The 27,971-nt window shown below is 49.7% G+C and overlaps 11 protein-coding genes across 11 annotated transcripts; 5 read left to right on the top strand and 6 right to left on the bottom strand.

Annotated features, from left to right (window-relative positions):
• Positions 1-994: 994 nt before the first annotated feature.
• On the top strand, positions 995-2,788 carry N7518_006922 (uncharacterized protein; the record flags this gene model as incomplete). Its single annotated transcript, XM_057187849.1, has 1 exon — positions 995-2,788. The coding sequence occupies one exon, from the start codon at positions 995-997 to the stop codon at positions 2,786-2,788; it is 1,794 nt and encodes a 597-aa protein (XP_057039552.1).
• Positions 2,789-3,222: 434 nt separating this feature from the next.
• Positions 3,223-3,660, bottom strand: N7518_006921 (uncharacterized protein; the record flags this gene model as incomplete). Its single annotated transcript, XM_057187848.1, has 1 exon — positions 3,223-3,660. One exon carries the CDS (start codon positions 3,658-3,660, stop codon positions 3,223-3,225), a length of 438 nt encoding a protein of 145 aa, XP_057039551.1.
• Positions 3,661-4,038: 378 nt separating this feature from the next.
• Positions 4,039-5,542, bottom strand: N7518_006920 (uncharacterized protein; the record flags this gene model as incomplete). The annotated part of the gene is made up of 2 exons (XM_057187847.1): positions 4,039-4,050; positions 4,103-5,542. The coding sequence occupies 2 exons, from the start codon at positions 5,540-5,542 to the stop codon at positions 4,039-4,041; spliced, it is 1,452 nt and encodes a 483-aa protein (XP_057039550.1).
• A 784-nt stretch (positions 5,543-6,326) lies between these two features.
• On the top strand, positions 6,327-8,708 carry N7518_006919 (OPT family oligopeptide transporter; the record flags this gene model as incomplete). Its single annotated transcript, XM_057187846.1, has 2 exons — positions 6,327-7,124; positions 7,179-8,708. The coding sequence occupies 2 exons, from the start codon at positions 6,327-6,329 to the stop codon at positions 8,706-8,708; spliced, it is 2,328 nt and encodes a 775-aa protein (XP_057039549.1).
• Positions 8,709-9,349: 641 nt separating this feature from the next.
• On the top strand, positions 9,350-10,876 carry N7518_006918 (MFS transporter; the record flags this gene model as incomplete). Its single annotated transcript, XM_057187845.1, has 2 exons — positions 9,350-9,630; positions 9,682-10,876. 2 exons carry the CDS (start codon positions 9,350-9,352, stop codon positions 10,874-10,876), a joined length of 1,476 nt encoding a protein of 491 aa, XP_057039548.1.
• Positions 10,877-11,090: 214 nt separating this feature from the next.
• N7518_006917 (uncharacterized protein) lies at positions 11,091-12,680 on the bottom strand (the record flags this gene model as incomplete). The annotated part of the gene is made up of 1 exon (XM_057187844.1): positions 11,091-12,680. The coding sequence occupies one exon, from the start codon at positions 12,678-12,680 to the stop codon at positions 11,091-11,093; it is 1,590 nt and encodes a 529-aa protein (XP_057039547.1).
• Positions 12,681-13,984: 1,304 nt separating this feature from the next.
• Positions 13,985-14,703, bottom strand: N7518_006916 (uncharacterized protein; the record flags this gene model as incomplete). The annotated part of the gene is made up of 2 exons (XM_057187843.1): positions 13,985-14,318; positions 14,399-14,703. 2 exons carry the CDS (start codon positions 14,701-14,703, stop codon positions 13,985-13,987), a joined length of 639 nt encoding a protein of 212 aa, XP_057039546.1.
• Positions 14,704-15,991: 1,288 nt separating this feature from the next.
• Positions 15,992-18,118, top strand: N7518_006915 (uncharacterized protein; the record flags this gene model as incomplete). Its single annotated transcript, XM_057187842.1, has 7 exons — positions 15,992-16,091; positions 16,174-16,267; positions 16,317-16,780; positions 16,844-17,205; positions 17,265-17,414; positions 17,485-17,789; positions 17,854-18,118. 7 exons carry the CDS (start codon positions 15,992-15,994, stop codon positions 18,116-18,118), a joined length of 1,740 nt encoding a protein of 579 aa, XP_057039545.1.
• A 741-nt stretch (positions 18,119-18,859) lies between these two features.
• Positions 18,860-21,415, bottom strand: N7518_006914 (SH3 domain protein; the record flags this gene model as incomplete). The annotated part of the gene is made up of 1 exon (XM_057187841.1): positions 18,860-21,415. The coding sequence occupies one exon, from the start codon at positions 21,413-21,415 to the stop codon at positions 18,860-18,862; it is 2,556 nt and encodes an 851-aa protein (XP_057039544.1).
• A 1,190-nt stretch (positions 21,416-22,605) lies between these two features.
• N7518_006913 (putative cell division protein kinase (Ctk1)) lies at positions 22,606-23,996 on the bottom strand (the record flags this gene model as incomplete). Its single annotated transcript, XM_057187840.1, has 5 exons — positions 22,606-22,638; positions 22,688-22,843; positions 22,896-23,723; positions 23,778-23,886; positions 23,941-23,996. The coding sequence occupies 5 exons, from the start codon at positions 23,994-23,996 to the stop codon at positions 22,606-22,608; spliced, it is 1,182 nt and encodes a 393-aa protein (XP_057039543.1).
• A 504-nt stretch (positions 23,997-24,500) lies between these two features.
• On the top strand, positions 24,501-27,595 carry N7518_006912 (uncharacterized protein; the record flags this gene model as incomplete). The annotated part of the gene is made up of 8 exons (XM_057187839.1): positions 24,501-24,536; positions 24,618-24,710; positions 24,797-24,882; positions 24,953-25,677; positions 25,734-26,080; positions 26,144-26,223; positions 26,276-26,381; positions 26,441-27,595. 8 exons carry the CDS (start codon positions 24,501-24,503, stop codon positions 27,593-27,595), a joined length of 2,628 nt encoding a protein of 875 aa, XP_057039542.1.
• Between the last annotated feature and the right edge of the window lie 376 nt (positions 27,596-27,971).

The raw sequence follows: 27,971 nt of genomic DNA, 5'->3' as shown, positions 1-27,971 counted from the left end.
CATGGCCGGGGTTTGGGTTCGTCAGGAATTGTGCCAGGATGGAACAATGGCAGGCAACGTTTAGTCGAGTCAGTGTTGGCATAACCCTCGGATCCCGGTTGCATGGTGGGCTGATCTATGGATTCCAATGATGCTACCCAGGACCTGATTTGGCCTAGGAATAGTTATTGTTGATAAGAAGTAGTTGATGTTTGACTAATTCTATAGTTCTAATGCACAAAATAGGGCCTGAAGGTATCTCAGCTGCTCATTGGCCAAATAGTTATGCATTCATCAAATGTATATCAAATTCACCACACTACATTCATAGATCTATGATTCGACCTCGTGAAGTTTGTTGAATTTATACTTTCCCGCTTGGAAAATAAGCTTCATTCAGGAAAACACTCGGGCTTTACTTGAAAAAGAAGTGAAGATACTGATTTGTTACAGCACTATCTGTATGGTCTGGGTCGAATGTTGTTGCAACTATGGGAAAAGGTTATATGTCATTTTCAGCCATAGTGAATCAACACATAAAGGATCAACGGCCACATAAGAAGGACCGGTACCTGACCATAAGCCGTGGAAGGTTAATTTATAGGCACCCTTGACAATAGAAATGGCACTCGAGCATCGAATAATACTCTGGCTCATTGTGATCCCATATTAACAATGGGGAGGGAGTAGCAAAAAGGCAATATGTTGCTACACTCAACTTTGATTTGCACTCAAGTTGAGATACAACACATTTTTTCAAGTCACAACATTGGTCTTTACACCTTCTCATTACCTCTTTTCAAATTCCCCCATTGCTTCCCAGGTAACCTCAACCTCAACCTCAACCTTTCAGTTATTGATCGTTAGCGAATCTGACCAACACCTCGTGCGTAGGCACTTTTAATTTGAAACTTCCTTCCTAGGTCCAAAATAACACATTTTCTTCGTTACCTCCTGCCTCCTGCTCGTCTCTGGCAACGCCTGTCAGCACCAAAAAGCCTTGAGACTGTTCATCATGTCGGACGATATCACCCTCGCAGGTTATCTTTTCGAACGCCTTCATCAAGTTGGCCTACATGCCGTGCATGGCGTCCCCGGAAACCATAACATCGGAATACTGAGAGAAGCCACTGATGCGGCGCTCGAATGTGTCACACACCGTAGCGATCTTAGTGTCGGGCTTGTCGCAGATGGATATGCACGAGTCAAGGGTATCGCCGCTGTGATATCTTCGTTCGAGAATATGTCACTCTCGGTCTCGACGGCAATCGCTGCCTCATACCGGGATAGAATTCCAGTCGTGCTTGTGATTGGGACACCTGAACGAAAGGCGCAAGCGCAGGCTTCCAAATTCCACCATTCATTCTTCGACGCGCAGCCTAATTTTCCTCGTCAGCCTGATGCCTTCCAAATACTCGCTGACTGCTTCAACAAAATTACCATTACCCAGGAGTTTCTTGTTCACCCTAGCGAGGCGACTGCCCAGATTGATACCGCCATTCGAGGATGTATCATGCAGTCTCTGCCTGTTTATATTGAATTGCCGGAAGATTTGGTCGACAGTATGGTACCGCTGAAGGAACTCGTTCAGCGCCTGGACTTCAACACTCCGCCTCACGATGCTGAGATCGAACAAACGGTAGTGGCAAGTATCATGAACAAGATTAGGCACGCACAACGACCGGTGATTCTCGTGGATGCGGGTGTCCCATCTTGTGGTCTTACCAAGGAAGCAAGCCAGCTGGCGAAAAAGACTAGATTTCCAACTGCTGCGACCCAGTTCAGCAGAGGTGTTGTAGATGAAACACTCAAGAACTTCCATGGGGATATCTCGGATTTCGACATGTACGGGTCATATTTCAGATCGTCTGATCTGATTCTTCTTATTGGACCTCTGAATACCACCAAGTGGGCTGTTCCCGCTGTGTTCGAGGCGAAGACAGCAGAAACCGTCACATTTAATAGAAATTCCGTTGTCATCGGGGACCAAAGTTACGAGCTCTTCTCTAGACCTGTGCTTCAGCGGATTCTAGACTGCCTGACTGAGAGAAAGCTGCGTGACCTTGTGCCCTACCCCAATTTACCCAATGTCCGCGACAGCATTGAAATGCTCCCAACTCAGAGAAATACTGCATTACTTCAGCATGACATTTATTCCACATTTTGGCGACGGATGTCTCTTTTTTTCCGTTCGGGTGACATTATCTTGACTGAAACCCAAACAGCTCAGGATGGAGCACGCTCATTTGTTTTGCCGCGGGATACAACCATAATCAATCCTGGTATCAGGAAGTTCGCCGGACACATGCTTGCTACCACCTTGGGTGTCGCTTCGGCAAAACAAGGCCTTGCCAAAGCAACCTGCCGGCTTTCGCACGGACGAACAGTTCTCTTTGAAGGAGTCAAGGGTTTCCAAGAGGGCCGAAATGACCTCAGAGCCATCATCGATAACAAGCTCAATGCCATCATATTCGTTATCAACGAAGGAGAACCCATCGTTGAAAGGCTAATGCACGCAATGGAGTACCGACAGCAGGATTCTGGTCACTGGCGATACGCAGAATCCGTTTCTTTCTTTGGAGCCCCAAATGTGACATCTTACCCGGTCTCTTCCACCATAGCCAGAACATGGGGCGACATTGACATCATTTTCCATGATGAGATGGTTCAATCCGGGACAGGGCTGCACGTTGTGGATGTCATGATCAGACCCGGAGATCCAAATCAAAGCCCGTGTATTCTTACGGAGATATATGGCCCGCCCCCGAGCCCGTTTACCTTGAAGAAGCATCACATCAAGCAAGATTGATCGCCGCGAAGTGAGATTGGAAAGACATTTGGGCTCTGAACCATGTAAGATTAGACAAGTCACAAGATACTTTGCAATGTGATGTTCAGTTATCAAAATTGCGCCCGCAAAATGTAGAGAATGTTGAAACAAAATAGACAGAAAGACAAGTACGTATACATAGAAATAAGTAATATCATCCTGAATCCCCTCTATATAATAAAATCCAAACACCATCTATGCTGACAACTCTCGGACCATAGCCCATATAGTAAACTCCTCCAACGAATCCCAGAACCCCTTAGGACGCCTCTGGCTACCAACAACAGTGAACCCCTGTTTTAGCCAGTAGCCACCAGTGTCCTCTTTATTAACCCGAGTCATAATTCGTAGCGGAGACGACACATCCTTTCCATTGACCCGATGCCGACGCAAGATCTCTTCTTCACACGCCCTCACAAGATGACCAGCAATACCCCTGCCGCGGTATTGTGGACCTGGGGGAGAGCAACAACAGCAAGCTCATAGTCGCCGGGACAAGCCTGTCGGTGCAACATTTGATCGACACATCGAGTATTGGCAGCGTCTTCATGCCCGTTTTTAGTTGTAGGCATCCAAAGGCCGTCGTCTTTCCATTTCTTTATACTTGCGGTCCCGACCAATTTGGGTGTTTGATCTTCGGCATCTTCAATAAATGCCACCGCGGTGAATCCGTCTGCACCAAGCTCTTCGGACAGTGCGGAGTCGGTGTGAAGTCTGGTCTTATTTGTGGAAAACTTTATTTTGGCGGTGTGGCTGACACGGTAGCTGGCGTTCACCATGGACGTAAAATCTGAGATCCAGGGTTGATTGGGAAGAGCTGATGATGCATAGACCTTGATGTGGAAGTCCATTTTGGGATCCATGTTTGGACCTGGAGTTGGGATTGGAGGCACCTGGAAAGTTTGGTGAGATGCAGGATGAACTAAATATAAGAAGATATCTTGTTTATCCCAGGAAATTTCTACAATTTCCAATGTGGGGTTGAACACCGACACGGAGCTAATAATGAGTCACAGAAACCTACCTCGGGAGGTTATCTAAATTCTAGCCGACATGATAACAAATCTCTTTGAAATGCAAGTCCCGAAAATAAAGATGATTTCTTAAGCTGTTTGGTCTGTAGATACGGACTAGTGCTATTGAATTCGCTGTTGTGGAAGTAGACAAGGGGCATCGATGGGATAGGAATGGCCCAACCACAATCATGGGGGCCCGCAAGTCAGAGAAACTTAGAGCACATACTGTTGAGAGTGAGTATATAGTTTCAAAAAGAAAGTTGTAGTAAGAGCTCACCGGAATGAAGAGGCTTGGAACCTGCCTCTCATACTCATCCCATGTCTTCCCATACTTGTTTTTACATTTGGTGATATCCCTCATGGCTCGGTGGCCGATCATGACCGCGAAGAAGACAGGGTAGAACCAGGGAAGGGGGCTGTCGAACCCGGTGATTAGGGCCCACGACAAAGCGAAAAACATATCGCAACTGTAATGGATCTTGCGAGCCAATCGGTACCACCCATCAACGAAAATGGTATCGCCGTCGTCTGTCACAAGTGTCTTTGGATTGTTAACGTGGCGCCAAGGAAGCTGGGGGAAGGTATTGCGCGTAACCATTTTGCCTCGCTCCATCATGCGGAAGGCGTTCTTCTGGCTGTTTGCAGTGTCCCAGACCCAGTAGACGCAAAGATATGACACAAACAATACCGCCAATGCATTTTTGTTCCATGCATATGTTGACGGGTGACGATTAGCCAGGTACAGAACGCAGTGGCAATATGACATAGGGACGCCAGCCATGTTCCAGAAGATCAACAAGAATCCCAGTTTCTCCTGGTACATGTCCCATGTTGTGGTGATGAGGTGCTCTGCCTTGGCGCAGGCATTGGCGTAAAGGAAGTGTGCCATGACAAGGAACATAACTTCACCGGAGACATAGGCGTAGAGTTCATATTGGCGAGTGGCAGCTGCGCAGCTCAGACCCAAGAGCATGAACCATGGGATACGGACTTCGTAGAACATCTTAAAGTCCAGGATCCCGAACATGCGTGGGTTGAGTTCTGCTCCCATGAAAAAATCATAGATTGGGTAACCAGTGATGCGGTGCTGGGTACCTCGAGCAAATGCAGAGAAATAAGCGAAAAAGCTGGCGAGAAACCCGGACAAAATCGCCACAGACATCAGAGGACCGAACTCATCTAGGATAGTGTAGATTGGGAACATTCCAGTGTAGTGCAGAGCAGCCATGACAACCATTGTGAAGTACAAGCTACTGTAAGCGGAGCAATAATACTCCAGCTGCTTGCCTTTCAAATGGCGAAGAGGCTTCCCATAGCACGTGAACCCAGGCATGAAGATGTAGCATGCTGCCTCGAAGATGTAGAATGTCCAGTAGATGCGCCACGCTCTAAAGTGCGGAAACGCACCGATGTAAACAAGGTGACACAGATGCTTTCCGAAGTCCGCCCAGGACTGTCCGTTTTGCGGCAGAGGTAGTTTCCCGTCATAGTAGGTAGCACCGATCCACATGTACCACATCAGCAATGGGAAGCCAATCATAAGTGCCAAGTTACCGAGTGAGCCACCGAATTCGAATTCATCTGAGTAGTCCACTTTGGTGTCCATGCCGGGTATCCATCCACCAGCGAGTTGCGCTTGCTTGAAGTCAGCGCGCGAATTTGACTTGTCAACAACCCGAGGATTGCCATCCTCTGAAGACTTGACTTGGTCATCCATCTTGAGAACTTGAGACTATGGTATTAATTGAATTGATGGAAACCAAGGAATTGACGCCAACAAAGTACACTCACAGTCAAAAAATGGTCCGAGCTGATACAGGAGAAAGGAGAAGGAGAAAGGGGAGGAGGAGAAGGAAAGGAAAGGGACGAGGAAGGATGAAAGAAACAGGAAGGACCAAAGGGACCGAGTATTGTTAACCTTGGGAACCTCGAACCTGAGAAGTCAGGCCAACGCAATGATGCAGTTCCCGTTTGGGTTTAGACCCCGCCGTCTTTATCCCAATTAGGATTAGACCCCGCTACTAGCGTTACTTGGAAATAGTGCTTTGGTTGTATTATTGCATTTCCAGGGCTCCTACTTGCTTCATAGCTCAGATAATTGGGCAGCACGAAACACTCTACACTTGACCTGGGGATACATAATAGCGCCATCACTAGCGCTTGATAATTTCTAGCTTGGTTGTCATGAGAGCTGCTCGCTAGCTTTTTTTTTGATTAGCCTCAATACTGATAGAGTAAACCTCCTAAGCCTCCGACAACCTGTTCATTCTCGATGCTGTTAGGCTATTTCCTTATGTCTATTAGGTCAAAAGAATGCAATGGCGATGACGGATACCTAGCCTATACATGTAGGTATGATGTGACGTCAGGTGATCTTATCGCGGATTCGCATTAATCAGCGACGCTTATCAACCCGCCAGTCCCCCGAGATTGGACTTCTCGCCGAACATTCACCTCGCTATGACTGATCGGTCGGTCCCATGAATTATCAGACCATCAGTATGGACGGCAATGTCCCCGAACAGCGTCAGCGCACTGTGGGAGGGCCGTCCCTGGATCAGCCGCCCACAGATCCTATCGCTGATCCCGCGCAAGCTCGCGCCACATCCCCTCAGAGCTTCACTCCGCGCTCACTTCTCGTCGGTCTTATTATTGGTGCTCTCATCACATTCTCGAATACCTATTTCGGCTTGCAGACAGGATGGATCAGCACAATGGCAATGCCCTCGGCCTTGATTGGCTTTTCGGTCTTCAAGGTTCTATCCAAGCACCTGTCTTTCCCCTTCACACCGGTTGAGAATGTCTTGATACAAACGGTTGCCGGTGCAGTGGGAACTATGCCCCTTGGATGCGGATTTGTTGGCGTCATCCCTGCCCTGGAGTTTCTGTTGAAGCCTGGCGAAGATGGACCCGAAGGCGATGGCGGAGAAGGCGAAGGAGGTCCTTTGAAACTCGGTTTCTGGAAGTTGGTTATCTGGAGTCTGGGAGTCTGTCTCTTCGGGGTGGTGTTTGCGGTCCCACTACGAAAAGCTGTCATCGTCCGAGAGAAGCTGCGATTTCCGAGTGGTACTGCCTCGGCGTTGATGCTCAAGGTCTTGCATAGTTCTGGTAGCGAGGAAAAGGTTATAGCACCAGAAAGTTCCCGTGCGGGTATTTTGAACACGGAGGCCGAAACAGCTGGTCCATCGCAAGAAGACACAGGCCTCTTGAAGGATGGCGATGCTGAAGACCAAGCTTCCAAGGAGCAAAATTGGCGCTCGAAGATGCGCATCTTACTTGGATCGTTTACAGTATCGGGTGTATATGTGAATATCTCCAACTGGACTCTGCAAAGTTCATGCTAACTCAATTAGACTCTTTTCTCCTACTTCGTCCCTCTAGTCCGTGCCATCCCTCTGTTTGGTGTGGGCATGGCGGATAACTGGCTGTGGACCCTCAACCCGTCGCCAGCATATATCGGCCAGGGCATCATTATGGGTCCATCAACGTGCATGCACATGCTTTTCGGGGCAGCCTTGGGGTGGGGCGTTCTATCACCGTTGGCTAAGAGCCGCGGCTGGGCTCCCGGCCCGGTTAATAACTGGGAAGATGGCAGCAAAGCATGGATTGTCTGGATATCGCTAGCCATTATGCTTGCTGATTCACTTGTTAGTCTTGGGTGGCTGGTGCTCAGGCCCATCCTGAAGTACTCTCCAAGATGGATAGTCTATTTCCGATCCACTCGCGCTGGTCAGTGGATTGCACTCCGACTACATTCTTCTCAGCACTCATATATCAACTACTCCGCCTTGGAGTCAGAGTCTCATCTTTTGGCTCATGAAGATGCCGCCCAACATACACTATTAACTGCAAACGAAGAGGATAAGGATGATGCACCGCCATCTGAACTCATCTCAACTCGAACAGTAGTGATTCTCCTTCCTTTGACTCTCCTCCTGAATGTCGCATGCATGCACTTTGTCTTTGGTGACATCATTTCCCCTTTTCTGTCGACATTGGCAACTCTGCTGGCAGTACTACTGTCTATTATGGGTGTCCGGGCTCTCGGCGAGACCGACCTCAACCCAGTTTCGGGTATCAGCAAGCTGACACAACTTCTCTTTTCACTCGCCACGCCAGCATCCCATTTCTCCAGACGCACCGCATTAGTGACGAACCTGCTTGCGGGTGCAGTCTCCGAGTCAGGAGCTCTGCAAGCCGGTGATATGATGCAAGATTTAAAGACCGGTCATCTACTCGGCGCAAGCCCGAAAGCCCAGTTCTATGGCCAGATAATTGGCAGTCTTGTGGGTGCAGTTCTATCAACTGCCGTATACAAATTATACGTGAACGTATATGAGATCCCGGGCGAAATGTTCCAGACACCTACCGCCTATGTCTGGATTTTCACTGCTCGCCTTGTGACCGGTCAAGGGCTGCCCAAAATGGCTGGACAAGTCTCTGTCATTGCTGGTATCGTGTGGGCATTCCTTACCGCCTTGAGGATCGTAGCTGCGTCCCCTGCCTTTGCACGCAACGGGAAACCCCCTCCTTGGAGATCTTGGATCCCCGGCGGTATCGCTGTTGCCGTTGGTATCTTTAACGAGCCTTCCTTTACCCTGGCGAGAGCCATCGGTGGTATCATTGCATGGTGGTGGTCGCGGAGGCACTCTGAATCGCTCAACCAACAAGTGGACAGCGGAAACGCCACTACTATGGGATCGTCTCTGGAGACTGAATTACAGGATGCGCAGCGATCATCAATATCAGCCGAACAGGCATCTGAAAAAGCAGATGCCGCCTCCTCGACTGTCGTCGTTCTTGCCTCCGGCCTCATTTTGGGTGAAGGTATCATGAGCATTGTGAATCTTCTTCTTGCAAGTGGGCGCGTTCCACATCTCTGATCAGGAGAGATACGAGAAAATGCTCCCATCGGCATGTACATGATTTTTTATTATCAAAAGCACGTATTGTATTTAGAGATTATGTTTTGAACGATCTTAGATGAATGTCAGGTCATTTTTCGCGGCCTTTAATGATTTCCAATCTACTGCCACTTCCTGGAATCGCCTGTCTCATATTGATATTGTTGCTGACTTCAAATTGGTCCCGACTACACGTGCAGTAAAAATATAGGAAAGGCATGTGCTAACAAGCCATGTCAAGAAAACAGCAATCTTGGTCTCAGGGTCTTAGTTGATCGTGTCTCAATTTAATAGCAAGATCTCTGCCAAGTCCCCCAGTCCCAGCCCCCCGCACCCCCGGGAAAAAGCTTGATGCTTCACTTTCCCCTGCACCAATTCGGATTACCAAGCAGAATCCACTCCATGGACCTAACTAGTTATCTCCGAGACGTGAGGACACTAAATTTTCAAATGGCGCTCTCCGCAATCCTGTCCTGGAGGGATCGGCCTGCTCCGACATCGGCTTCGGCATCAGTATCGTTTTGCCGAAGCAACATCTACTTAGCACGGAGTACTCCGTACTAGAGATGGGTTTTTCTCCATGAGACTAGCAACATCACTCTACGGTATTGATCCCAATCATGCCACGCATATGGTCGAAGGGCAGTTTTGTAATACAAGTCGAGCCCGAGAAGGATCCTGCATCTCTTGATCCAGCATACCTCGTCAAGTGGGATCAGGACGATGTATTGAATCCTCAAAATTGGACTCCCCGGTACAAATGGTGGGTGACATTTCAACTGGGCATGCTTGCTTTGGCGGGTAGTCTAGGGTCAAGCATCACCACGCCGGCCGATGACACCATCGCGAGGTATACTGGCGTGAGCAGCGAGGCTGCCGTGTTGGATGTGTCGCTGTATCTGTGAGTGGGATTGCAAAAAAACACCAAATACAATGCTAATAGTAATGCCAGCCTTGGCTTCGTCTTCGGACCTATCATCTGGGCCCCCCTTTCAGAAATCTGGGGCCGAAGAGTCAGCATACTCCCCGCCGTCTTTTGTCTAGCACTATTCTCCATCGGCACTGGCGTAAGCAGAGATGCAGCCTCGGTGTTCGTCACGCGCTTTTTCGCAGGCTTCTTCGGCTCTGCCCCGATTAGCAACGTCACCGCTGCACTAGGTGATATATGGAGTAAAGAGACGCGCGGGACCGCAGTCAGCCTCTATGCAGTGGCCGTGAATGGCGGCCCAGCGTTAGGTCCAGTGATTGGCGCAGCCATACTGTTGAATCCAAATATGGGCTGGCGCTGGACCGCGTACATCCACGCAATCTGGGTCTTTGTCATTTTCACCTTGACCTTCTTCTGTCTGCCAGAGGTATACCCGCTGGTGCTACTCAAGCGCAAAGCACAGCAGCTTCGGAAGGACACCAATGACTCGAGGTACTATCATCCCCATGAGCATTTGAAACTCGATGTCAAATCCGTTGTCACGAAGCAGCTCGCCCGCCCATTGAGAATGCTGTTCACTGAGCCGATTGTCACCTGCATTGCCTTCTATGCCTCCTTCGTCTACGGCGTCATGTACCTAACCCTTGAGGTATTTCCAATCGCGTTCCAGCAATCTCGAGGTTGGAACCGCGTTGTTGGCTCTTTGCCGTTCCTGGGATTGTTGATTGGCGTCATATCATCGGTAGGTCTCAATATCTGGAACCAATACCGCTATAACCAGATATCCAAGGAGGCGAATGGGAAAGCAGTACCTGAAGCACGACTTCCGCCTATGGCATTCGGGGCGGTATTCTTTGTCGTCGGACTCTTCTGGTTTGCTTGGACCGCTGAACCTCCTCACCACTGGATCCTGCCATGTCTGGCAGCCGTATTTATTGGCATTGGATTCAACTGCATTTTCCAACAGTGTTTGAATTTTTTGATTGATGTGTATAAGCTCTACGCTGCTAGCTCAACGGCAGCTGTCACTTTTCTGAGAAGCTTGCTGGCTGCCGGGCTTCCCTTGGCGGCTAAACCGATGATCAGGGCTTTGGGGATTGGTCCTGCTGTTTCTATTATCGGAGCTGTGGCTGCGGCTCTATTGCCAGTACCTTTTTTGTTTATGAAGTATGGCCCAAAGCTGCGAGGGTTATCAAAGCTTGCGCCTGAGGATTCTTAGGATTGTTGATAATTATAGAATAGATGGCTAGATGGTATTCCACTTTTATCCCTTTTCTAATCCTGGTAATCGCTAGTCACACCGGTCAAATCGCATATAGTCTCGTGGTTATTGACTGCAAATTTATATATTCCTTTGTCTTCAAGGTCATGTCCAAAAACCCCAAAACACCCTTAAACATGATGCAAATCCCCAAACAATACTTACAAGCAATTCAATCATCGCCGGCAGTTTCTGGTTGATCATCTGAGTTAGCAATAATGGGTTCGATCTCGAATCTTATCTGAACTCTATAGACCCAATTCCAAATGACTACTCGGGCGATACGTCTCGTACCTCTAGGGAGAGATGATATAAGAAGTATGGCAGCTGCTTTTCCTAATTTCGTGCCGAGAAGTTCCTCATACTCAGCAGTGCCACGTTCGACCTTCATGCACGACTCGTGCATCGCAGCTTCGAAATCGCGTCCAAGTCTGGGATAGAGTATCCGCCTGATATACGGTCCAGTCTCGTCATTAACGACATGGGTAAACATAATATACCTCAAAGTGGACATGGGGTGGTCATACTCATACACAGCCTTGGCGAATTCATTCCACTGGATGTTATCGTACCTAAAAATGGAATCAGCAACAAGCAGTCCCGGTCCGACCAGATGTGTATAGCTATTACTCAAACTTGGGAAGTTGAATCTCGCTAGGGTCTCTGGGTTCAGAACATTGTTAAAAAACGCTGTATGTCGGTACCTGTTTCCCTCGGTAGGGAGGCCCGTCGACTCGGGTTCGCCTCCGTCCATAAGGTCGCCCGGATCTCGGTGATAGCTTTCTCCGAGTTCAAAAACGTCTGGCGGCGGGGCGTTCATCAAGTCGTCTAGAGTTGCTGTTGCCGGGGCAATATTGCAGTCTGGTTCGTTAGGGTCTTCTAACCAAGCTTGTAGTTGAGCTCCTTTTTCTCGGTACCGGTTGATTGTCGTTGTAGAAGGCTTTTCATACATCTCATCGTCTGTGTTGAACTCTTCGGAATCACTAGAGGCGGCAACGTTTTGAGAAGTGAGTGGTTCTGGAAACAATAGTTCCGGTCCCCAAAGCTGTCCTTCAGTCGAACTCTCCCCACTGGTGCGCTGACGCTTCGAAGGGGGAGAACCGTGAGAGCTAGGAGCTGGGCTCCATTCTTGATTTACATCCTCAACCTCTTCGACATGCCCCCGCTTCCTACCGCTATAGGATTGCATGCTGTCGTTAGAGGATCTCAGGCTCCAAAGTTCGATTCGGCCAGACTGGTGCGTGGCCCTCAAGGGTATGGGAGCACGGGGACGCGGAGAACCGAAGTACAAGGCATCATCATCGGATGAAGACTCACTTTCACCTGCATTGGATAAGGTACGTCTATTCTGTGACATTCGGGCTAGAGGGTAGGTCAATAATTCGCCGGGATCGGCATCTGGCATATCAATATCACTGTCAGATCTGGGGGGAGAGGGATTGTCACTTATTCTACCATCACTGGCATCGTTCATATCGATATCACTCATGTCAGGTGTAATTTCTGTGCGAGAATTGCCATCATTGTCGGTGGCGGCTTCCTGAGGTTTAGCCTTGTTCTTAGGCTCAGCTGGCTTAGGGTCTTTACCTGGCTTTGGGGCTTTGGCTGTCACATTTTTAGGGTAAGTCATTGTAGGAGGTGCATTATGCCCGCCTTTAGGTGCCACTTTAGCTAGGGGCAGTGTTTGGCCATCGGAATCCGAGTCATCACTGCAGTCGCAGCGGCGGCCCCAGCATTTGAGGCTGTGGCAGAAACGCTTCATTGTTATGGTTGAGATAAGCTATACGTCGAACAATTGGATTGATAGAGAAGTTGAATTTAGAAAATGTTGGATCTGTTGTATCGTACTTGCTGGACGATGCTAGAATGGAGAGCAACAGAGAGATACTGGCGAAGCTATATACTTTTTCCAACGCCTCTGTTTCTGCTCAACATGGGTCTGCCTGCTAACCCACGGGCGTTGAAGCATCACGAAAATAGGTTCACCTCAAATAGAACCGCTTAGAACAAAAGGAGTAACAGTTCGAACAATGACGACAAGTGCATAGAGAGGAGTTTCAACGGCCAAGACAAAGAGACTCGAACTTGAGTTGACAATAAGGACGACTAATTTGGGAAAGCCAAGGATAGAACAAGGAACGGACAAAGAGGAGTCGAACAATGTAATGTTCGTCTAAGAAATAAAGAGCTAAAACAGCTACTATCTACCAAGGCCGTCAACAATGTAATCTGCTATTCTCGAATATCCAAGCGATAAACATAGTACATTGTTGAAGACAAGCAAAGATCAATATTAAGTTGCTCTCCAAAGGACGAATAAGCAATATATGACCTATCTCTAGATCTATACTCATGAATATTCTTGTTTGACCAAGTCCGGAGACACGGATCAACAGGTACGAGAGTCAGGCCATATCAGAAGTTTAGCCTGAATAACTCGGATCGGGCAGATTTATTAAAATGATCGAATATCGGATGTGTATCTATTTAGGCAAGCCGTACGTGTAGTATGCCGGGTGCCGCTGACGTCCTTAATATATTAATCTATGGCCCAGCCGGTATCCGAGGGCTGAAATTCCTTGGAGTTCTTGAGACCTACATATGTACCAGATAATCCCTGGCACTCGAGACCTTTCCCTTTCCCTTTTAGTGCTCACCTCTTGCCGCTTTTTGATCACTGAGTAAAAATGAGCACGTCCCTGAGTACCCTAACTTGATCACGGGTTATTATATGTCAGAATCTAGGATGAATACTGTTATTTTTCATCCCTGATACAGCTGGGTCACGTGATTGACCAGGCTGGTTTTTCGCCCGAAAAACACCCTTTCCTTTTATTTTATTTGTTTTGATTACTAAGTTGTCTATCATATTGTCATGTTTTAGGACTATTATTAGTTTTAGAGAGTTAGAGAATTTATTGAGATTTTTCTGCTATATATACACTCGCCTTACCACCGTTTTTCCGTCAAGTTCCAATATTCTATTTCATTATCGATATCAATTCTATTCATATAGTGTTTCTGAAAAGGGCTAGCTAAGGTCCTAGCACGGAATGCGACGATATATTAATTCAAGTTCTCAATTTTCGCATTTTGATCTTCTGTCAGAGTTTTCCATTCTTTAGCGTCCTTCAAATGTTCCAACCTATGAATCCTCTGGTCCACAAGGGCATTCACTCGCCAGCGATCCTGTGTTCCCTTCCTCTTCTGGCAACACCTCGGCACTGCTAGTACCTTCTTCCCAATAAACTCAGTCGGATCTACTGCAAATGAAAGCCATGTATTTGCATAAACACCATTATCATCCTCAATGTCAATGATGTTAATCTGTAAGACCTCGGGGTTGATATCGTCAGCTGGGACAAGATGGTCAAATGTTACACCATAATAGTCAATCAGCCTACTCAAATTAAAAGGAGAGAACTGATTAGCCATAGGGCCATCAGAGCTCGTTGCTTCCACTAGGAGAGATTGACTTACTCCTCCGGACGCTTCTCCGGCATCCAGCCCAAGTATTCATCCTGCACCACCAGATCACCCGGGACTTCCGGACAAACATCCCGTCCGTATATAGTCTGATACGTTAACCGTGCTAGCTCTGGGCCTGCTGGCTGTGGGAATGTTCGGTCTCCAAACTCCAGACGCCAATGGATATGTGGTAGGAGTCTTTGTATGGCGATTAGGGGACCTTCGATTTGGATTCTGAGCGGCTGATCAGATGGTGGGAGGTGATACCGGCCGGCGGGTGTGTGAATACAATGAGGAATGTAAAGTGGGAGCGCCATAGATGAGACCACTTGATTGCTGGAGTTGATTGAGGAGGCGCAGTGACTAAACCCGTTAGTGAGTGTAATCTTGGAAAGAGAGGGCACTAGATTAGGTTCGACTAGCTTTTTTATATGCCTAGGGAAGAGAACTACGATATCTCCTAGAGGGATACCGTGGGTATGACTGTGTACTGCGGGGTAATATAGCGCCGGGGCTTATCACATGACTTGGATCCAACATCTTCGGCTATTAAAACCTTCGAAGTATGGCGCTGATGTACCGATCAATACGCCGCTGCCTGGCCGTGCCAACCAACCAATCAATTTATACCTGATGGACGAAGCGCTTCGCTCTGCTTTCCCATAGGACCATTTCCCCCTGCAAATAATTACTGATAGAAATCCAGGTATGGCGAGCGTACGTGTGGCAGTAAGCTTGATGGGGGAAGAAGATGATACTATTATGACCCCCTTGGTGGGGGTGCTAGTTAGTTAACTAGTTATTACTCACTGATTAGATAACTAGTTACTGAGTATCACTGAGTAATCAGGGAGCACCCAATGAGCACTCACTGAGCACTTACTGAGCACTTACTGGCATCAGTCATTCTGCACGTGACTGGATTGAGCATGATCACCCTCATAAAAGCGGCGGCAGATCAAACAGGAAAGCCCCACCCGCCAGGGAAAATCCGGTACGTATAGTTACATGTATACATTGTAGATATTAATTATTTATTTCCCCAGGTGTGGTGCCGGAATATTTATTCCCCTCTGAGCCTCGAAGATTGCCTTTGCATCATCGTACTTTCAATGTAACATTTTCCATTCACTCGGGTCCATGCGGCGTTTTGGCGTATTTGGCGCATGTCATAACAAAGACCGGGGTGCTCTTAGTTAGTCTGTTCTCATTGGCCCAGACTACTCGCTTTGAGGGCATCCCGTCTCATTTGCTGCCGGGAGGTTGCATCGGTCTTGGCTGGCTTGGCCATGTCTTGCGCTATCCAACCGAATCCGTTTTCTACACTCCATAATATATCGGCAGTGGCAGTGTGAGGAGTATAATGAGTAGATGTTCGGATAAAATCGGAATGAGAAAGAAACCACCTGCAAATACACCAAATATGGCAATATCAGCACGTTGCTTTGGGTTGCGCCATAACAAGCCATGCCGCTAAGCGATGACTCCCTGTACTTATTTCCTCGACAAAGCGGTAAATTCCAGAAAGTCCTGAATGTATAGAGTTAGCGCTGAATTCGTCTGACCAGTCACAATCCAGAGAAGACGCCCCCAACTCCTTTCCCCATGAAACTTCCCTCATCCCCGCGTCGTCCGACGCCTTCCCCGTATCTTGGCCAGCCCCAGACATTGGAGATCCCCCCGGTCACCTCGGATTACCGCTTTTGTGAATCCGGAGGAATTGAAAGTGGCCTATATAACCCGCTGATCGGCATTCCCATCATGTTTGTAATTTGCGATCTTCTCAGGTGTGGGCATCATGTTCGGCATTCCGAAGTTCTTTGGCTGGAGAGGCCGGTCTCTCAACCTGGCTATCAGTTCCCTTGGTAGTCTGGACTTCTTGTATGATACAATTCAATTGCTATTCTGAAACTGGAAACTAACCTATAAGGCTATTTGGTTACGATCAAGGTGTCACGGGTGGTCTGCTAGACCTGCCCTCATTCATCAAATACTTCCCCGATATCAATCCACTAGATCCAGCCATCGCCGATAACAAGCCCCTCCGATCGCAGCGCAGTCTGAACCAAGGCATTGCAGTCGCATCGTACAATCTAGGATGTTTCTTCGGCGCCGTCTTGACTATCTTCATCGGTAATCCGCTGGGTCGACGGAGGACTATCTTCTGTGGCTGTATGATCATGGCGACTGGCGCCCTATTGCAATGCACCGCGTATTCCTTACCCCATTTCATTGTCGGCCGGATTGTCACTGGTGTTGGCAATGGTATGAATACAAGTACCGTACCCACCTGGCAGTCCGAGTCAGCCAAGGCCCACGATCGTGGCAAGATGGTGATGATCGAGGGTATGCTCATCACGGGCGGTATTACTCTTAGCTACTGGATCAACTATGGTGAGTTGAACCCATTCTGTATGTTACGATCAAGTCGCAATTACTAATATAATCCTGAACTAGGCATGTCATTCATCGGAGAAAAAGAGGTCGCGTGGCGGTTCCCTCTAGCTTTCCAGATTATCTTCGCTATCATTATCTTCTGCTCTATCCTCAACCTGCCCGAGTCCCCAAGATGGCTTGTCATGCAAGGCCGGACCGATGAGGCTTTAGAGATCCTCGAATGTCTAAATGAGAAAACTCGGGATGACCCGTACATCAAGAACGAGCTCATCGCCATCGAGGAAACTGTCAAGGAAATGAACAAGGGCTCTTATAGAAGTCTGTTCAAGATGAGCGAGTATCGAGAATTCCATCGCGTGGCACTGGCCTACGTCAACCAGATGTTCCAGCAGATTTCTGGAATTAATCTCATCACCTACTACGTGAGACCCTCTCCTCAACTGACGTACCATCCTAGCCCTATGCTAATCAGGTCCACTAGGCACCTTCACTGTACGCCGAGATCGGTCTTGGAAGCGGCAACCTCCCAAAGTTACTAGCAGCCTGCAACGGCACAGAGTATCTAATGGCAGCATTTATCCCAATTTTCATCATCGAGAAAGTCGGCCGTCGTCCACTGATGCTAATCGGCGTATGTCACTCCCCCACACTCCGTGCCTATCCATTATCCCATCAGCTAACCAGTGCTTCGTACTTCTCAGGCCGCCGGCATGTCCCTTTCAATGGCAATCCTAGCCGGCACTAACTACCGCCTGACCGTCCTAAACGACAGCCGCGCCGGCATCGGACAAGCAGTCTTCCTCTTCGTCTTCAACACCTTCTTCGCCATCGGCTGGCTGGGAATGACCTGGCTGTACCCAGCGGAAATCGTGCCTCTGCGCATCCGCGCTCCAACAAACGCACTAGCCACCAGCGCGAACTGGATCTTCAACTTTATGGTCGTGATGATCACGCCTGTTGCGTTCGAGAATATCGGATACAAGACCTATGTCATCTTCGCTGTTATGTAAGATACGATCCTATCCTCCCCATTAACCCATTGAGCCATGACTTGGAACTGACAATAGCAGAAACGCATTCATGTTCCCCTGTGTATACTTCTTCTTCCCTGAGACACGCTACCGGTCCCTTGAAGAGATGGACGCTATCTTCAAGAAGTCTTCTAATGTCTTCGATGTCGTTACTATCTCCGTTAAGGAGCCTTATCGCTATGACAAGCATGGCGAGCTCAAACCTGAGTACCTGGAGGAGGCTACCCGCCATGCGAGCACTGATGTGCACATCGCCGGTGCGAAGTTTGATAGCGATGAGAGCGGTAATGAGGTTAAGGCTTGAGTGGTTGGAAGATGAGGTTGGTTGTGATGTTGGTGGATTTCATTTATACCCGTTGTGCCAGTGTGATTTGATGCTAGTATCATTTCACTGAGAATGTTTTTATATATGGCTTTTAGATGTAAAGAGATGTTAATAACACTGCGTCGAATTTTGATTAAAAGTCATAGATGTGGAGAGATATATATATAAAGTGCAGACTAGCAAAGCATTAACGGAAGAACGTCTATGAAAACGGTAAAATCGTCAGTAAATTCTACATAGCTATGAATATAAACTATCTGTGTTGGAACAAGTTTAAAGGTCCGGGTATACCAGCTCATCTCAGCGTGACACGCATATTATTCGAGATCGATGTCAATGAAGGAACTCGAGGAAGATGCTTGTAACTTCGAATCGAAGAGAAACAAAAATAAAAAAGGGTGTGTAAGACCCGAATGAAAAATGAGGCAAAAGAAAGAAAGAAAGGTAGGTATGAGAATACGGCATCTAAGACACGGACGAAAGAAAACGAAAAGACGGATGAAATGATTCAGATGCGGAAATATGCATCCAGCGCAAAGCACAGATTCAAGGAGGGTTCGTTCATCACGGACGCGGGCTATAGGGATATCAAGATCGAGGCGAACAGTGTGGTCATATTAGGCATGCTCGTTTCCGTCCAGCGGGGCCACTGACACGGCAGCGAGAATGCCTATGTTCTGCATAAGATGTAGGCTTCCTGCAAGGGTGAGGTCATTCAGACTAAGCGTCCCGGGTAGGGAGGGGTTTTCGCGAGATTGAGCCGGACGGAGAAGTCGGCACGGAAGTCGGAAGGGCTGGAAGCTCGCTGGTGGGAGCAGGAGTAGGTGCGGCTGATGGGCTTGACGGTGAAGGTGCAGCGGGAGCAGGCTCAGGAGCGGCTGGGGAAGTCAAAACCTGCAGTGCGGCGGGAGCGGGAGCGGGAGCGGGAGCAGGGGCCGGAGCAGGGACCGGAGCAGGGACCGGAGCAGAGACCGGAGCAGGGGTCGGAGCAGGAGCAGCCACAGGACTCGAAACTTGTGGCACGGCAGGAGCGGTAGCGGCTAATGGGCTCGAAACGGCAGGCGCAGCAGGAACAGCAGCAGCTAATGGGGTCGAAACTGCAAGCGCAGCAGGAACGGCAGCAGCTAATGGACTCGAAACTGCAGGCGCAGCGGGCACTGCCATAGGTGGAGCGACGTTGCCAGCGCTATTGCTACGTTGGCGTTGGTTGACCGGCATCACTGGGCGCTGCATTCCTGGTCCGTATGGACCAGGGCTCATCGAACGCGGGCCGGGCCGGGGGCCAGGAGACATGGATTGTGGGACAGGTCGTCCTCCTGGTCCTGGAGACATGGAGCGAGGCATTCCTCCGGGCCCGGAGGACATTGAGCGGGGGCCGGGCATTCCGCCAGGTCCAGGAGACATTGAGCGTGGGACAGGTCGTCCTCCTGGCCCGGGAGACAGAGAGCGGGGAACTGGCGGGAAGTTGACAGCAGTTCCGGGGGCAGGGTAAGGGCGAGAAGGTGGAGGTCCAGAGAAGCCAGCGCCGGGGGATCTCGGACGGGAATCCTGAGGATAGAATCTAGGACCGGGCGGACCCGCGGGCATCATTGGGCGACCGTCAGGGCCCATGATGGGTGGGCCGCGAGAGCCGGGGCCAGGGGGTGGGCGGGCGCGAGGCATCACAGGACGAGCCGAGAGGCAAGACCGTGGGGCAACTCCTTGCTGGGCGCCATTAAGGCGCGTACAGAGAGCCCACCCATCATCGTACTCATGAACCAAGCGCACAAGCGCTCCCGCACGAAGTCCAAGCTCGTCATCCATAGAGGGGTTGAAATCCAGTTGCACACGGTAGACATTGGTAGGGGGTGGTGGGCCAGCAGCCATGGCGCCTGCAGCTCCGGCGGCACCGGCACTGGTAGCATTGGTAGGGGTGGTTGCAGATTGGGTCGAACCAGTGGGGGAATGGCCGCGTGATTCGGCGGAATGGTAGCGCTCAGAATCATTGGATGCTCGAGATGAAGCAGCAGCACCTGCTGCAACACCCACCGCTGCGGCACCGACCGCGGCAGCTGCGACGGTCGATCCGGAAGGTTCAGTCGATCCGGAAGGTTCAGGCGGTCCAGTGGTTGGTTGAGAAGGTCTAGTGCTCGATACAGAAGGTCCAGTAGTCGATCCAGATGGTTCAGTGGCTGATTCAGCAACCGAAGGCGCGTGTTGGCTGGCAGGGGCGTTGAAAGGATTGACGGGGTCCCTGAACGGGTCAGAGCCGCTGCCAGCAGATTTCGGCGGGGTAGGAGGCGCCGAGTCACCAGTGAGATTACGAGAGGCGACGGCCGAACCAGCCGCAGCACCTGCAACAGCAGCGGTGGCCGGGCTCAAACCGGAAGCACCAGTGGCGGTCGGGTTCAAGGCACCGCCGCTCAGATCAGGCGCGAATTGAGTGACGGGACGAACATTAAGTTGCGGGGGTGTCGAAAGAGCCTGTGGCTTGGAAGGAGGAGGAGGTGGGAAAGAAGCAGCGGTACCCTCTGGCAGGCCTTCATCACCGAAGGTCTTCTCATTCTCCCGCTGATATCCCTCCTGGCTTCTCTTCTTCTTTCGCATAAAGAAGAAAATCAGAGCAGCGATTATACCAACGCCGAAGATGACACCGATAGCCACACCAGCCTTCGCGCCACCAGTCATACCCTCAGAAGTAGTAGTTCCAAGAGCGGTTGTCGAGGCCGATGCGGCAGAGTCTTTGGCCGATCCGGTGGAGGTTGCGGTGGAGGTTGCCGCAAGGAGATCGTTGACATCCTGGGAAGTTTCCAAGGTGGAAGAAGCAGAGGTGGACGACGCCGAAGTCACAAAGGAGGTTGTCGTGATTTGAGCCTCCGACCCACTGGTCGTGGTGGTTGTCTTTTTAGTCTCTGTGGTCTCAGTAGTTTCTGATTTAGTATCCTGAGTGGTGTGGGCCACGGTCTCTTTGGTGGTGGTCGGTTCCTCCTTGGACTTGGTTGTGGTCGCCTCCTCGGTGGTTTTGGCCTCGGTTGTTTCTTCTTTGGTCGTTGTTTGTTCCTTCTTTGTAGTAGCCGCGCTGACAGGCTCACCGACACCAGCGTGCACCTGCGTCGTAGTAGTGGGTTGGGCACCGGTTACATAACCTCCCACCTCCCCTGTAAAATCCGGCGCCACGGTCTTATAAACAATCACGACATCGCCTCGCTCCTCGATGACACCTCGTGCCTCAACAGTTCCTTGCTCCTCTAGTTCCTCCACATTGCGTGCATGGTTGTGATGCGCATGGCCGTGCATGTTGTCGGCTCCAGTATCCCAGGGTACGTGGAGGGGTGAGGGTTAAGGAAGGAGGTTCGCGTATTACTCCTCACGAGAGGGATACGCCTAGATACCAGGTTGATTTCTGAGTAACCGCGTCTCTGGGTCGATTCCAGCTATGTGGAATGTGGGTAGAAAGAATGGACGACTGAGATCAAGCACAGCCGATAGTCAAGTCGAGAATAAAAGAAAGGACGTCGACTTCCAGGTCAGACAAATTGAAAGAACGGATGGAAACAAAGTTGAAAGAAGCAAAGAGAGGAAAGAGAAAAGCCCACGCCGCAATACGAGGAAGCCCTGGGGAACCACGAGGAGCCGAAATGAGATCTTGGGACCCTTGTGTGTATACAACAACACGCTAGCCCAAACAGGCAGCGATGCACAGATGTTTCCTGGTTTGATTGGCTGTCATACGGTGCCTGGCCCGAAGGAGTTACATGACCCATGGGCGAGCACCCTTGCAGCCCCACTTTCCTTTAAGTGGCTGTGGTGTTTCCAAGGTTTGGCTTTACGAACTGTAGAGGACTTTTTAAGGAGTCTTGTTCTAACTAGTATGGACATATGTACGGAGTTCTTTGTATAGCCCTGGAGTATAGTTCTGCTTGAAATACCCCTGATTTAACTATGCTGTAGATCTTATATCTAATTTACCAACACTATAAAATACACGGGAAGTAACAAATGCCGACCCCATTTGCCCGCCCCCAAGCGGCACATTCGCTAAAGTGTGAGGCCCAGCACACGGGCCAGGGGTCACACTACTCCATGATTGTTTCACCCTAGCACAACAGCCACATTTAATTGATCGCTCACGGAGGCCGTAATTTCCGGTGTTTGCCGGAAATTCACTTTTAATCAATTCAAATTTTAATAATGATGCATGACACCTTTGCGCCATTCTCATGCAGGTCAGGGGTTACGCTGCACCCCCAAGGTTGGGGACACGTATTGATATTTTGTTACCTGTATGTAAGATACAGATTCTGTACAACATAGGCAGTACTCCTTACTTGAGTACCGAGTATTTGCATGTAATAGTGGATTGCCAAACGTGATTAATTCAGTGTTGCAGGTTCCACGCCTGTCATTCCCAGATCCACTCGTGCGGTATCACCCGAGGAGGCGCAGAAACTGTGGCGTAGCTCCTTCAGGTGTATCATACCATTGCTTCAAGTCTGAGCGAAATAGGGATGGGCAAGGGCCTGATTTATTGTCAGAGGTTATTATAAGACATCAAGTCAAGTTACATACCTCTGTCGCCGAGAGTCTTGCGCTGCTCTCGTAGCACAATAGGTGGCTGACTAAATCACGGCCATTCGAGGATGCACCAGGGAGAATATCCTCCCAGCTCTGCGTGGGGAACGAGTAGAATTCCACTTTTCCCCAATCTGGCAGAACCTGGACTTCCTGTTCAATGGTTATTAACGACGTTTCCATTTGCCATAGGGGTGATGCTTACCGGCCAGCGCTGTTCATCCGGAGTACCCAGTAGTTTGAAGATGGAGAAAATCAGCGACAGATCGCTGCCCACAGGCCCGGAGTCGAAGAGCTGACGGTGACCAACGGCAATAGCTTCTGCCACTACACAGCCGGCAGCCCACATGTCGAGAGCTGTCCCATACCCTTTGAATCCAAAGAGAATCTCCGGGGGTCGATAGCAGGTCGTGCCCACATCCGTGATTTTCTCGGTGGGTGGTTCAGATCCCGCATCGCCTTCTTTCCATGAGACGCCAAAGTCGGCCAAATACGCTGGTCCGTTGGGAGAGTCCATCAGAATATTGGAAGGCTTGATGTCCCGATGAAGTATGCCCATGTCGTGGATATGCGCAAGGGCACGGAATAGATCTCGCAGAATCGATCGTGTTTGAGCAGCAGTTACCATGTCTCGCCGGAGCAACTTCTCCAAGTCATATCGCATGAAAGGAAGGACCATGACAAACCTGCCGCCATCAAGATTGAATGTCTCAATCAATGGAATTATATTGGTGTGAGCCGCTTCACGCAACAAACGTGCTTCACGGTGAGCATCATGGGGGGCTGTCATCATGTGGGGAACAGTGACTTTCACTGCCCTAAGGGTCCCATCTTCCAACTTTGATTTGTAGATGGTGGAGTGAATACCATCAAAGTGGTGGAAACAGGACCGATATTGACCGATCACTTCCCCTGTTGAGGCCTCTAGCTCTTCAAAGTCATTCTCGTGCTGTGGGCTGCTGTCGACCAGCTTTTCAGACCCTGCCAATTCAGCTTCATCAATTGCCTTTTGGCAGATAGAATCATATTCATCCTAGGTGGATTAGTCCCAGTTTTCAGGCCCGTCCTGAAAAGGTACACCACTCACTTTTGAAGTCGCCTTGTCATACGCCTCGGTTTCAGTTTGCTTGGCTTGGGCCATAGCTTCTGTAAATGCGGAGGCAGGCGAAGAAGAAGCTTTCTGGTAAGCCGATGTACTACACGCAAATCAATCGAGTGCCCATGTTGATATAGATGGGAAAGTCGCTTACAGAGACTGTATGGCTCGCAGCCGGTCTGTGAACCCGAAATTATCCTTCCAAGACATGATGCAAGAACACTGCTAATCAAGGTAGTAACTTCTACTCTACTGCCTTGCAGCTTTTATGGCAGTGTATAGTCAATATTTAAAGCAACGTAAATATAGGGGAGATCTATTCTATCACCTGATGAAGAGCTATCAACTGCAAACCTGAGGCAGCAAGGCGCCAACATCCCGAGGTCAACCGCGTGGATGATGTCAAGTGACCAATCAAGGAGTAGTTACAGTTTTGTGACGTAAGTTACAGACGCTCAGGCCGTTATTGATGATTTAATACCGCCAAATACCGTATTACAATTACAACCTCCGTCATTCCATCCCCATTGCCGTCTTCGGCCAACATCGAATGACACCCTACCAACTGACACTGGCATTCGGTCCCGCTCCCGCATTCATTTCCCTTACTTGATTGGGCCCTTCTCGACTGCAGGAATCTCTTGGTTTTCTCTTACATGTTATGCGCTTCGTGCGCTACCTTGCTCAGTACCTCAATACCCCGGAATCTGAATCATGGACCTCTCAAGGCAAGAGTATCCAACGCTGCTGGTAAGATTGAGCAAGTCGAGTTACATGGTTGACAAGCAAAGCATCTAGTTACTGATCATTGACGGTATCTCTTCTATTTAGGCTAGCCTGCATCCCAGCCAAGCTACAACCGTCCTGAGCGATCGCATCCGACTCATAAACAAGGTCAATACGGATATCGCGGATTACCTACAAGTATGACAATCTGTCACCGATCCAATCAGATTCCTGGAAGGGATCTGCAACGTGGAGTGACATTGGTGTTGACATACTGGCAATAGGAGCGACGTCGAGTTGAAGAAGCATATGCCCAAGGGTTGCGGAAGCTGGCGCATCGGCCACAGTTGGACAATGGAGCTGCTCTTGGGTAAATTGACCTTTCCCTGGAAGATTGAAGTTTTTTTGCACTCGGTAATGATACTGACCTGCGAAACTAGCATTTTCCAAATCCCCTGGCAACGCATCATCAGTGCCACCGAAACCCTCGCCGTATCGCACGAGACCCTTGCGAACAAGATCGAGGAGGATGTCGAACGACCACTAAGAGAATTTAGCACCAAGAATCAAGAGATGAAGTCGTTGCCCGGTATCCAGAGTAGTCTGGCAGGGTTGGCGAAGAATGTGGAGACTGCGCAGAAGAAGGTGGACAAGGCCAGGGCGAGGGGTGCCAGAGGTGCAGACAAACTTTCTAGCGAGATTGCCAATGCCGAGGAAGTCCACCAGCAATGGGATTCGCGGGCTCCCTTTGTTTACGAGCAACTCCAGGCAGCCGATGAGACCCGGCTGAATCACCTTCGGGATGTGCTAACACAATTGGAGACTCACGAGGTGGATCAAGTCGAGCGTGGTCGCCAGGCCGCTGAAAGCTGCTTGAACATCCTTCTGAATGTGGAAACAGCAGATGAAATCAAGACCTTTGCTGCGAGAATGGCGGGCCCACGAGTCCCTACGCAGGCCATCCCTAGAAGACAGACTGAACCGGCAGAGACAGCTTTCCCAATCGAACCAGTATCCGAGCGGACACAGACAGCGCCAATCGATCGTGAATTCTCCACGCCAACAACAGAGGCTCCGCTTCCGTCCCTTCCACGCACCCATGATGATGCGGAAAGCCAACTATCAGAGGCATCTGAGAGAACCACCGTCGCTCCGACACCCCCAGGTAAGTTTTACAGTCGGGTTCCCTATGAAACATTGAGATTCTCATGATTTATCTAGTACCAGAAGCACAGCAACGGCATACTCCTCTGGGGGGATTGAGACGTCTTGGCACTGTCATGAACAGGAGAAAGAGCGTTGTCTTGCCTTCAACTGGATCTTATGACCGAAAGGCAGACAAGAAGCGTAGTCCCTTTGCTGCATTCATGAGAGCCGACTCCTCTCGCGATATGCAAATACCTGAATCTCCCCCCGCGACCGGTGACCGTCCGGGAACATCCTTTACCGATCAATCATCCTTGCGAAATCCTAGTATGTCGCAAGACCGTGCCGGATTAGACGCTGGGGCAACTATGTCTGAACACCCGGAGACCAGAAATGGAGAAACCAATAACCATGTCAATCAGGTAAATTACCAACCAGCGAGCGAGTTAATTAAAAGTGCCAACCACTGACTGTGTCTTGTTTAGCCACAGGTTGATGCCGAAGGGTTCACTCAACGCCCTGCAACAATTGACGAGATCACTCGTGCCCAGAATGAGGCAGCGGGGTATGTTCCCTTTTTCAACGGTGATGAACGAATGCTGACAGTATCACTACAGCATAGATGAGTCTGGTCTGAACTTGACAATTCGAGATCAGCCCATCTTCGAGGATGAGAACCAAGCGAAGCGAGCCATGGATGATATGGCAAATACCCTCCGAATGGTTAGTAACAGGTCTCGCCATTGATCAGACATTGTGTATGATACTTACTTTGTATACAGCGGGCTCCGCAGACAGGAGCCAGACGAAATGCAGGCACGATTCGGGGACGCCGTGACGTGCGAAATACAATGTTTATTGCTTCGCCTAGCAATGAGCCTCCGCCATCTTCGGCAGGATCGGAGTCACAGCCACCAACCTCGCCAATCAGGCATATTACCTCCCCCAGCATTGCCCCCAGCACTGCTACGGATGATCACGCTATGTCAGATACTACGTCTGTTCGCTCCGGACACGGCCCGGGAGCTTCTGTCCATCCTGATCTATATGAATCCGGCTTGAATGCTTCAATCATTGAGACCATCAATGCATGGTTCTCAGAGGGTAATGTCACCAAGTCCTTCGTCGGTGGTGAGCTTGCTCTGGCAAACAACTCCCCGCCTGGTACTGTGGTAGACAATGCGCGCATTCGACTCGATAACTTCCAAGTGCTGGAAAAGGTAGCGGCCAATCCCCACTTTGTCCAGGAGGCCAAAGACACAGGCGATGACAGCAGAGGCGAATACGATATCCAGCTAGGCAGCATCTCTCGCCCCATGCCGACAGTCGCATTCAAATATCAACTGCATATCGACCCAAGCAACCCCTCCGCCTATTGCCCTGTGATATTTAACCCAGTGTGGAACTTGGAAGAAAAACAGGCCAGCGCCATCATCTACTATACGCTCAACCCATCCTTCATATCCCACACAACGGAGTCAATTACCCTTAAGAACCTAGTCTTGACCATCAATCTGGACACCGCGACCGAGGACAAAACTACCAAGCAGCCGCGGGAGTCCGTCGCCCACGCCATCAGCGCCGCCATGTACCCCAATACCGGCGCCACCTTCCGTCGCAAAACCTCTACCGTCACATGGAGAATCCCCGAGCTGGAAGTCAAGGCTCCCACCACCCCAGGCGCAGACAGCAAGTTCCTCGTCCGCTTCATGACGTCCACCCCCGGACCCCGCAAGGGTACAGTCGAAGCAAGGTTCGAGCTCCGCGGCGCCGAATCTGCTTCTCAGCTTGGTATCAGTCGTTCTGCCTCAGAAACAGAACAGAAAGAAGCCGACCCCTTCGCCGACGACGGCCGTGATTCCCCGCTGTCCGCGACTTCCTGGCTGAGCGTCCCGACTTCACGCAAGCTGATCGGTGGAAAGTATGTGTCTTCCTAGATATGTCTTGCACAGTGCGGGATGGAAGTACCCGCGCTTGGTCGTATATATTCCCTTCTTCCGTGCAATCCTTATGTTACTGGTTCGTTGTTTGGATCTTGTGTGTCAGCAGAGGCATCCCTCCAGATAGGGCCCCAAATCAGAGCATCAAAAGCTTAGGATGCCATTACTTTTTTTTCGTTTTGTTTTCTTTCTGCCTCTCCCTTTTTGTCTCTTGTATTCCGAGTATTCTCTTTTCCAAATACCGATCTTGTTATTCGTGAAGTTTGTTGTTGTCTGTTCGATTTTGTTTTGTTTTGTGTAGTTAGGCATTTGCTTCGCGTACATATGACTGTTCTAAACACATTCAGATATACTGGTACGTATGTAGTCAAGA

Source organism: Penicillium psychrosexuale (assembly GCF_028828465.1).
Source record: "Penicillium psychrosexuale strain IBT 29551 chromosome Unknown utg000004l, whole genome shotgun sequence".
Taxonomy (NCBI): domain Eukaryota; kingdom Fungi; phylum Ascomycota; class Eurotiomycetes; order Eurotiales; family Aspergillaceae; genus Penicillium; species Penicillium psychrosexuale.
This window is presented reverse-complemented; position numbering and strand designations above follow the sequence as displayed.